At 33.2% G+C, this 9940-nt stretch overlaps 2 protein-coding genes across 2 annotated transcripts; one reads left to right on the top strand and one right to left on the bottom strand.

Moving 5' to 3' along the window:
* Positions 1-4361: 4361 nt before the first annotated feature.
* On the top strand, positions 4362-5705 carry LOC145956039 (uncharacterized). The gene is made up of 3 exons (XM_083071594.1): positions 4362-4689; positions 4767-5441; positions 5515-5705. The coding sequence occupies exons 1-3, from the start codon at positions 4362-4364 to the stop codon at positions 5703-5705; spliced, it is 1194 nt and encodes a 397-aa protein (XP_082927720.1).
* Positions 5706-7653: 1948 nt separating this feature from the next.
* On the bottom strand, positions 7654-9566 carry LOC109813630 (uncharacterized). The gene is made up of 2 exons (XM_020377852.3): positions 8511-9566; positions 7654-8030 (listed from the first exon to the last, which is right to left on the bottom strand). The coding sequence occupies exons 1-2, from the start codon at positions 9436-9438 to the stop codon at positions 7711-7713; spliced, it is 1248 nt and encodes a 415-aa protein (XP_020233441.1). The 5' UTR covers positions 9439-9566; the 3' UTR covers positions 7654-7710.
* Between the last annotated feature and the right edge of the window lie 374 nt (positions 9567-9940).

Below are 9940 nucleotides of genomic sequence, written 5' to 3'. Positions count from 1 at the left end.
GAGGGTTGTAGGAAATCTTTTTATCTTTCATATGAGATAAGGATGAGTGTGGTAGGAGTAGTATAACTCCTAATGTGCTGATTTCTGTGAAGGTTGCCATTTCACATTTAGTGATTTGGTTAGGTTGAAAGTTGTTCTAAGTACTTAGGTTGATTGGTGTTGTTTGGGTGGGTAATTTGACAAGATAGATGAGTTGTAAATAAGAGGATTGGGTCGTACTATGTATTGAACATGTCATACATTGTGAAATTGTTGATCATGTTGTTTTATGTTGTTGATGATGAAATGCTACGCTGTAATGGATATATATGTATATTGTCGTGCTGAGCTGAGTTGTGAGTAGTAAGTTGTGTTGTATACTACCTAGCTGTACTGGATGCTGATTTTGATGTGCTGCGCTGAGCGCGGCCCTTGTCGCGCTGGGCATGAGACTCCTTGGTAGTCTTTGCCTTGTGGGCACTAGGCGCAATTGGTATTGCGCCAGGCGCGAGTGAGCCTTGAACTCTCTGGCTGGGTCCCGCCGGGCATGGGCGTGCTTGCGCTGGGCGCGCTGGCCCCCCTGGTGCTCTCTAGTTGCACTGCGCTGGGCGCAACCACGAGTGCGCCAGGCGCGAAGATGTGACTTCACTAATGGATGTTAGAAGTTGTTTATGTTGAGTTCAAGTAAAAGCTGTTGATTATAATTTGATGACTTGTGGATAACGCTGCTTGTTGATGTTGAGTTGTATCAGTTGTAAATTATTGTAAGTTGATATGTTGTGTTGTATCAGTTGTATGCTGTCGTAAGTTGATTTTGTTGAGCTGTATCAGTTGAATACTGTTGTGAGTTGATATGTTGAGCTGTACAGTTGTGTTATACTGTGTGTTGATATTAGGTGTTGTAGGCCGTAAGGCTGAGGTATTGTAGGCCGAAAGGCTGAGGTGTTGTAGGCCGAAAGGCTGAGGTGTTGTAGGCCGAAAGGCTGAGGTGTTGTAGGCCGAAAGGCTGAGGTGATGTAGGCCGAAAGGCTGAGTTGTTGATCACTAAGACTAGAGGAGTTGTTTTCGAAACTTCCTCATCCCATTGTGTGGATTGAGTGGCTGTGGTGCTCTTGGAGCCCAATTTGTTGAAAACCCTCCCTAGGAAGCTGACCTTTGGAGTGGTAACTTGCTGTTCTCCTCTAAGTCTTAGTGGTCCCGTGTGTGGGCAAGGTCGAGGTACACGTGTACAAAGCGACCACGGTATAGGGGCCCGGTCGACCTATACCGATTACAAGCGACCAATACTAACTTATATGCGTGACGACGCATTGTATGTTTTGTTGCTGTTATGTTGTATGGTTGATGAGTGGTATGCTAATGATGTGAGATGTGTGTTGTTATTGCCGAATGTTGTGATATTTTAAATTGAATTTGTTAAGCTGATTGATGTGTTGATTTGATGTGCTGATAGGGGTGGCTAATTACTATTCATATATAGATATATGTATGTTATTTCTTTTTCACTAGCTTACCCTTAGTTGTTTCCATGTGGTTTGGACTGCGATGATCATACTATGTATGGGAGCAGAGCAGGGTTAGACTGTAGATAGTGGCAAGTCTGCAGCTGGCAAAGGGAGGAGTCTTGTTTGGCGGATGTTGTTTGTTGGGCCACTATCTGGCTACTTTGGTTGTATTTCGTTTGTACACTCTAACTCTAGTCGGATTGGAACATTGTATATATTTATATTCTAGATCCTATATTTATATACTCTTTCTATTCTGTCTAGTGTTTCCGGTGTGCTGTGGCTGTGAGTGTAGTGACCAGCCGGGTCGTTACAGCTTCGGCTAAACGACCATTGTGGGGCAGTTTTAGAAACTTATTACCAAAATGGGGCTGTTTTGAAACATTTTACACCTTTGGGGTTGTTTGCATGGGTGTCGCTATGGGGCCATAGCGACACCCATGACACGTGACTTTTTTTTTTTTTTTGCTTGGTTGGGCTGGACCACTGTCGCTATAGGCTGAAGCACCACACCTGATGGGCTAAAAAAAATTATATAGCCCATAGCGACACTAAGCAAAGAAAAAAAAATACGAAATTAATAATAATGTAGAATAAATATAATAAATTGAAAGTTATTATTATATAATTATAAAAAGAAAACAAATTTTTATAAAAAAGTAATTTTAAATAAATAATATGTATTTTTTTTAAACTGACGCTGTGGCCCATAGCGCCCTAAAGGAGCTATGGGCCATAGCGCCCCAATTTTTTTTTTTATTCGTTTTTAAATAATTTTTTTACATTATATTTACTTCTTTTTTCAAATTTACATTATTTATTATTTGAATTATTTTATTCCCTTTTATCTGTTAATTTTTTTTATAAATTTGTAAACAATTTTTGTATTTATAAAATAATATATATATTTTCCTTAACTGGCGCTATGGGCCACAGCGCCTGAGTGGAGCTGTGGCCCATAGCGCCCCAGATTTTAATTTTTTTTTTTCGTTTTTAAATTATTTTTTTACATTATATTACTTATTTTTTTTCAAATTTACATTTTATATTATATGAATTAATTTTTTCCCTTTTATCTGTTGATTTTTGATAAATTTGTAAACAATTTTTGTATTTATAAAATAATATATATATTTTCCTTAACTGGCGCTATTGGCTACAGCGCCTGAGTGGAGCTGTGGCCCATAGCGCCCCAAATTTTAATTTTTTTTTTTTCGTTTAGGAATTATTTTTTTACATTATATTACTTATTTTTTGAAATTTACATTTTATATTAAATGAATTTTTATTTTCCCTTTTATCTGTTTATTTTTGATAAATTTGTAAACAATTTTTGTATTTATAAAATAATATATATATTTTCCTTAACTGGCGCTGTGGGCTACAGCGCCTGAGTGGAGCTGTGGCCCATAGCGTCCCAAATTTTAATTTTTTTTTTTTATTTATGAATTATTTTTTTACATTATATTACTTATTTTTTGAAATTTACATTTTATATTATATGAATTTTTATTTTCCCTTTTATCTGTTAATTTTTTATAAATTTGTAAACAATTTTGTATTTATAAAATAATATATATATTTTCCTTAACTGGCGCTGTGGGCTACAGCGCCTGAGTGGAGCTGTGGCCCATAGCGCCCCAAATTTTAATTTTTTTTTCGTTTATGAATTATTTTTTTACATTATATTACTTATTTTTTGAAATTTACATTTTATATTATATGAATTTTTATTTTCCCTTTTATCTGTTAATTTTTTTATAAATTTGTAAACAATTTTTGTATTTATAAAATAATATATATATTTTTTAACTGGAGCTATGGCCCATAACGACTTGAAATTTTTTAAATTTTTATTAAATAATTTATGCAAATGTCGCTATAGGTGATGGAGACTCTTGTAGTATATATACCCCTTTTCCGCTCTATTTAATCTCATCGAAATCTCTACTTCATTTGTTGTTTTTGTTACTGTATTTGTTATTTATCCACTAAATCAGTCTGGTTGGTTCTTTGCTCCTGTTAAGTTGAGTTTTAAAATGTTATTTATGATTGAAATATTTTGTAGTTTAAATAAGTTGTATGTATTTTTACTAATATTTTAATTTTTCTGCAGATATTATGGATCAAATTATCGCTTATATTTACACTGGAAGGATGTATGAAAGTCCAGAATGTGGTGTAACATTTGAGGGACCAAAAAAAGGGATGTATATTAAACGAGGTTTAACTTTGGATATATTAAAGAGAAGGATTCACAACAAATTTCATCTTAAGTCAAATCAAGTTATATTATCTGTAACTTACAGATTTGTTGTTTCACAGCATGGTGAGAGCAGATATTCTTCATTGGAATTGAGTGACGATGATGATGTACAATGCATGATAGAAGCTTTTATGAGTCAGAATGTGATGCCAATAATGGAATTACATGCTGAAATACGTAACTTAAAATCTTCAACAATTTCGTTAGAAAATTTGTCAATTCAACGATCACTGGTGATGACAAGAGACGAAGATGAAGATGACGAAGATGATGAAGACTATCATGTTTCATTGTCATATGAAAGCAATGATGAATCAAATGAAGATGAAATCGATAATTGTGAAGTATCTGATAGTGACGTGGAGTCAGATGCTATTGTTGAAAGTCCAATGGTTGAACCAATTTCAATGTATCCATCTACTGAAGGAAACATTTGAAAATTAAATTTGTCAACAATTTGTGTTATTTGTTTAAAAAAATTTGTTTAAATTTACATTATTGAATTTAAAATATTTACTATGATTAAATTAGGTGGAAGTCAATTTTGGGGTAATTTACTTCACTATACTAATATCAATTGGAGTCATCCTGATGAAGAAGAAATCCCAGGGATGGATGTGGCTAATAATTGGTCTATTGGCGAAGATTTATATGTTGGATTGGAGTTTGAGAATAAAGATGCAGTAAAAAATGCAGTAAAGCAAAATGCAATGAGAATGCATCAGAGTTTTTATGTAGTTGAATCGAAAACGACAAAGTGGGTTGTTAGATGTCCAAATGCGCATGATGGATGTCCATGGTACATGAGAGCTATTGAGTCAAAAAAATCTGACAAGTGGAAAATGACTCAATGGGGTGGACGTCATACATGTTTGAACATGTCTTTGTCACAAGATCATAATAAGTTAGATTCTGAGCTAATTGCATCATTTATACAAGGTAAGTTCTGCAACTGCAACTTATAATATTATATTAATAATAATTTATATCACTGATTTTGAATATTTAATATGTAGGAATGGTTAACCAAGATCCAGCAATCAAGATTAGCCTTATCCAAGAAAGAATAACATCTCAAACTGGGTTTAAGATATCATATAGGAAGGCTTGGATGGATAAACAAAAAGCAATTGTTAAAATATTTGGTGATTGGGAAGAATCTTATACTTTTTTACCCCGGTGGCTTAAATACATGAAGGAAATTGCGCCTGGATCTTTTTATGATCTGTGTCATGATGAGTTTTTCGTTGGTAATCGTTGTCACCGTGGTTATCGTCAGTTTCACAGGTTATTTTGGACATTCAAGCTGTGTTGTGATGCATTTGATTATTGTAAACCCCTGATACAAGTTGATGACACTCATCTGTATGGGAAGTATCGAGGCACACTGCTTATTGCCACAACACAGGATGGTAATAACAATGTTCTTCCTCTGGCATTTGCTGTGGTGGAAGGAGAAACATTACTTGCGTGGTCGTGGTTTTTGGCTCATTTGCGGCTACATGTTACAAATAAACAAGGAATATGCTTAATTTCTGATCGACATCGTAGCATTAAATCGGCCATTGACAACGAGGCACTTCGTTGGAGACCGCCAAATGCATATCACAAGTACTGCATTAGGCACATTGCAAGTAATTTTAATACTCGATTCAAGGATGGCAAGCTAAAACAACAACTTGTGAAGTTAGGTAAGGAAAATTATTTTAAAATTATTCGTAATTGCATTATTCTAATTGTGCATCATTCATAATTTGTATGCAGGGTATACACCATGTAAACACATTTTTGATCGTAATCTGGAAAAGTTTTGTCAATCTAGCCCTGATGTTCAAAGGTGGATAGGAGGAGTATCAAAAGAAAAATGGAGCATGGCATACGATGCAGATGGTCGGAGATACGGTCACATGACAACAAATTTGTCTCTGGTGAAATGTATGTGTCTTGAAGAGTAATTGTGCACTCTCCGAATGACATGTGAAATGTATGTGTCCCATGGCCACGTGTCACTATGTGATTGGTCAAACCTGCGGTCAATTTATGACGCGCCAGAGGAGGCGCTATGAGCCCTAGCGCCTCCGAGGCGCCCTGGGTCATAGCGCCCCCAATTTATATATATATTTTTTCCCTTTTTAATTTTATTTCACATTATATTACCTCTTTTTAAAAATTAAAATTTTGAAAAATTTCAATTCTTTTTTGCTTTTTTATCAGACATTTTTTAAAAATTTTTTTTCATATTTTATATTTACAAAATATTATATTTTAAAAAAACGTCATGTGAGGCGCTATGAGCCCTAACGCCTTAAAGGCGCCGTAGGCCATAGCGCCTCAATTTTATCAGACATTTTTCCCTTTTTAATTTTATTTCACATTATATTACCTCTTTTTAAAAATTAAAATTTTGAAAAATTTCAATTCTTTTTTGCTTTTTTATCAGACATTTTTTTAAATTTTTTTTTCATATTTTATATTTACAAAATATTATACTTTAAAAAAACGCCATGTGAGGCGCTATAAGCCCTAACGCCTTAAAGGCGCCGTAGGCCATAGCGCCTCAATTTTATCAGACATTTTTCCCTTTTTAATTTTATTTCACATTATATTACCTCTTTTTAAAAATTAAAATTTTGAAAAATTTTAATTCCTTTTTGCTTTTTTATCAGACATTTTTTTAAAATTTTTTTTTCATATTTTATATTTACAAAATATTATATACTTTAAAAAAACGCCATGTGAGGCGCTATGAGCCCTAACGCCTTAAAGGCGCCGTAGGCCATAGCGCCTCAATTTATTAAATTTTTTTTTCGTTTTTAAATTTATTTCTCATTATATTAGTTCATTTTTTAAGTTTATATTTTTTAAAATTTCGTTTGTTTTTTTCTTTTTTATATTCAAACCCAAAAAAGCCACATGTCATGGGTGTCGTTATGGAGTAAAAGAGCCCCAAAGGTGTAAAATGTTTCAAAACAGTCTCATTTTGGTATTTTGTTTGTAAAACTACACTATAAACGTCATTTAGCCTACAGCTTCAAAATCTGCATTTAGCACATGAAGTAAATTTTTAAGTCCACATTATTCTAGGCTTCATAAATTTACTCTAAAGACATTTATGGGTGCACAAAGTTGATTGAAACATAAATAACAAGATAATAAAGAATTAAACTTCATTTATTTAATAAAAGTTATTTGATTTTTTATTATTTATTTTTATTATTAATTTAAATTAAAGTGTTGATTGACAGGCTAGGAGAGGGGAAGGTAGTGATGATGAAAGTGAGAACGGTTATGATGTTTTGGCAGTAAAAATGGAAGCATAAGCTAATGACGGTTATAGTATCCACGATGATAACTATGATGAATGTAGTGATAATTACTGGTGATGATTGTGACAGACGTGGTAATAATAATAATAATAATAATAATAATAATAATAATAATAATAATAATAATAATAATAATAATAATAATAATAATAATAATAATAATAATAAATAAACTGTTAATAATTATCTGTATTTTCTCAGAAGATGTTAGAGTTGAATTATTTTTTTTAACTAAAAAAGGTATTTTTATAGTTTTAAAAGTTGAGGTAAAAAGTTTAAAAATTAATTTTGTTCAACATTGTTTATTTTGAATTTTGTATTTAAAATTTAAAGAACTGAAAACCCGCAATCCAAACTGGTATTAAAGTAACTAGTCATTCTAAGATTTCGTCGAGAGTTTACTCCATGTGAAAATATGACCAAGAAAAAAAATATGCGATCACTGATCAAGACAAGACCCAACAAAACGAACAAAATCTAAAGATTATGAATTGTCTTTCTTCTTGTAGTAAATAACATCCTCCATTCCATACTTGAAAGTTAGTTCTATTTTTCATGTAGCAACTCGAAGCATTCATTAGCAAAATCATCACAAAATATATAATTATACTTTACAACCAAGATTAAAAAATTCTCAACAATAAAGTTCTAAAACTTCATTGACAACCTCATACAACAAAAGGTCGAAAATTTTATGCTCAAACATCAAACAAATATCTTCAAAGCTTTCACTCTCACGTATATGTTTTGAGGTACAGTTTAACTCTGTTATATCCTGTTCTGTTAAAGTACGAAGCTTCAACATCAGTTCAAAGTAATACTCTGCATCCTTGTTGACATCAATGAAGGAGTAACCTTTATTTGTAGTACTTGCACTGTCTTCAACACCATCATTCAAGGACAATAGTGATGGAGATTCCCACTTTAACTTTGAAGCTAGGGTGCTTGTACCATCTGCAACAAAAATCATATAATAAGGTAAAGTTGAAATTAAATTCAAACTACAACAGCATGCGAAGAATGCATATTGTAGCTTTAGAACCTTTTGTTGTGCAATACTAAACGAAATGATGTTTTATTTTTTAAAGAAAATGCAGTTCATACATGTAAATTAGCAAAATGATCTACTTCTGATTAAAAAGGCATCAAAAGAACATATGAAATTATATTTAAATATTGTTCTTTTTTAAAATAGAACACAAGGTGATAATTTTATCATTATTTATAAAATTAAGAAACCAAAATAAAATAAACTATTTAGTCAGGCCAAGCAACTCATTATATGATTTAGATCCTTTGCTTCATTAAGGAGCAAGAGTAGATAACAGAGAAGTGAAAATGTCATTGAAACAAATATTCAATTTTAATTCAATAATTACCAAACAAATAATCTTAAAATAAATAATAACAAGGGATTGAGTTGAGAAAACAAACCGAGAAAATCAGGTCCATAAAGGAAAGGATAGTCATTGCTATCTTGAACTGAAATTTGACTGTGATTTTCCAACCTGCATTCACTTTCTAACTTCAACATTGAATTTTGGTTCCTCATGTTCTTCTTCACTTTTGCTTCCACAAACCCCTTCTTGTGCTTACTTGGCAAAGAAGTGCTTAACCTCGATCTTGAACTAGCACCACTACGTCTATTACTACATGAACCACACTTAGAAGAATTTGAGGAAACAGAAGACAAATCTCTAGCTTCACCATGATATTGTTTTGGTTTCTGACTCTTTGAACCATGTTTTTTTGAAGGAACCCTTCTTGGTTCATTCTTCAGCTTGGAAATCTTCTTACTCTTCCCTTGATTCCTTTCTTTCTTCACACTACCCACAATCACAATCTCCTTGTTCCTCTTCCTCTGCCTCAACTCTCCCAAACCCTTCTCCAATTTCTTCACCTCATGTTGGTGTTGGTCTTTACTCATGTTACTACTATCACCATCCATGCAAAGCACAAATTTTTCATCACCCTTTGGCCTCATAAGCAAACTAGGAACCTCTCTGAACGATGCTGAGGTCTTCACTCTACGATGGTTGGCATGGCTTGGATCAAACTCAAGCAAGTAATCAACAAAGTTCACTGACCTGCTTCTTGGAAAACAATCTGGGGTGCCAACTTTCACTGCCCATTTGGGGTTTGGAAGTGAATCTAGCCCCATAAGCCTTGCCACCACACCAGGGGTAGAAGCATGAGCATTTTCAACCATTTTTTCTTTTGTGGAGTGTGCATTTTGTGATTCTTCTGACTCCGTGATGTGATCTGAAGGGTGAACTGGAGGACTAGTTGCATTTCCAGCACATAGAAGAACACGTAGGAGGCCAGGGAAACAACTTGGTTTTGGTTTTTGAGGCTTGGCCATGAGTGAATGAGTTTGGAAAGTGTTACTAGGAGTCAGAAAAATGCAATGTGGTTGAGATGGTGAGAAGTGTAATGGTTGACAACTAGAGAGAGAGTGATGATATAGGTGGTTGCAAAGAGGGGAACGTGGGGTGAAGTTTCTTTGGATTAAAAATCGGAACTTTTAACTTTAAAAGTCTTTAAAGTCGGCACTAGTACTTAATGGTGATAGAAAATTGGTTTAGTAATGGCTAAATTTTGTTTTTAGCTACTTCGAGATTTTGATCAAGAGTAGTTTTAGTTACTACATTTTAAGGGTTTTTTTTTTAACCAAAACGAAATATTACAATGGCAATGGATATATAATCTAATTTCTCGATTAGGTTCACTATAGTGTTTCTTTAAAAAGTTATTCAGTTTAGTCCAAGTAAAAATGAATGTAAAAACTCCATCTTAAATTATTAATGCAACTAATATCTATAACTAACCGTCTTGAAATAGATAATAAAATTGTATCTATCATT

The sequence above is a fragment of the Cajanus cajan genome, chromosome 3, assembly GCF_000230855.2.
Source record: "Cajanus cajan strain Asha chromosome 3, NIPB_CcT2T_4, whole genome shotgun sequence".
Taxonomy (NCBI): domain Eukaryota; kingdom Viridiplantae; phylum Streptophyta; class Magnoliopsida; order Fabales; family Fabaceae; genus Cajanus; species Cajanus cajan.
Note: the sequence above shows the minus strand (reverse complement) of the source record. Positions and strands in the feature narration are given on the sequence as shown.

What these genes read in the sequence shown, in the direction of transcription:
- LOC109813630 (XM_020377852.3), bottom strand. Translation starts at nt 9,438, where the DNA reads ATGGCCAAGCCTCAAAAACCAAAACCAAGTTGTTTCCCTGGCCTCCTA. An exon ending in TTATGGACCTGATTTTCTCG is followed by an intron (nt 8,031 to 8,510) that starts GTTTGTTTTCTC and finishes TTTTTGTTGCAG; the next exon opens with ATGGTACAAGCACCCTAGCT.
- LOC145956039 (XM_083071594.1), top strand. Translation starts at nt 4,362, where the DNA reads ATGGATGTGGCTAATAATTGGTCTATTGGCGAAGATTTATATGTTGGA. An exon ending in AATTGCATCATTTATACAAG is followed by an intron (nt 4,690 to 4,766) that starts GTAAGTTCTGCA and finishes TTTAATATGTAG; the next exon opens with GAATGGTTAACCAAGATCCA. An exon ending in ACAACAACTTGTGAAGTTAG is followed by an intron (nt 5,442 to 5,514) that starts GTAAGGAAAATT and finishes ATTTGTATGCAG; the next exon opens with GGTATACACCATGTAAACAC.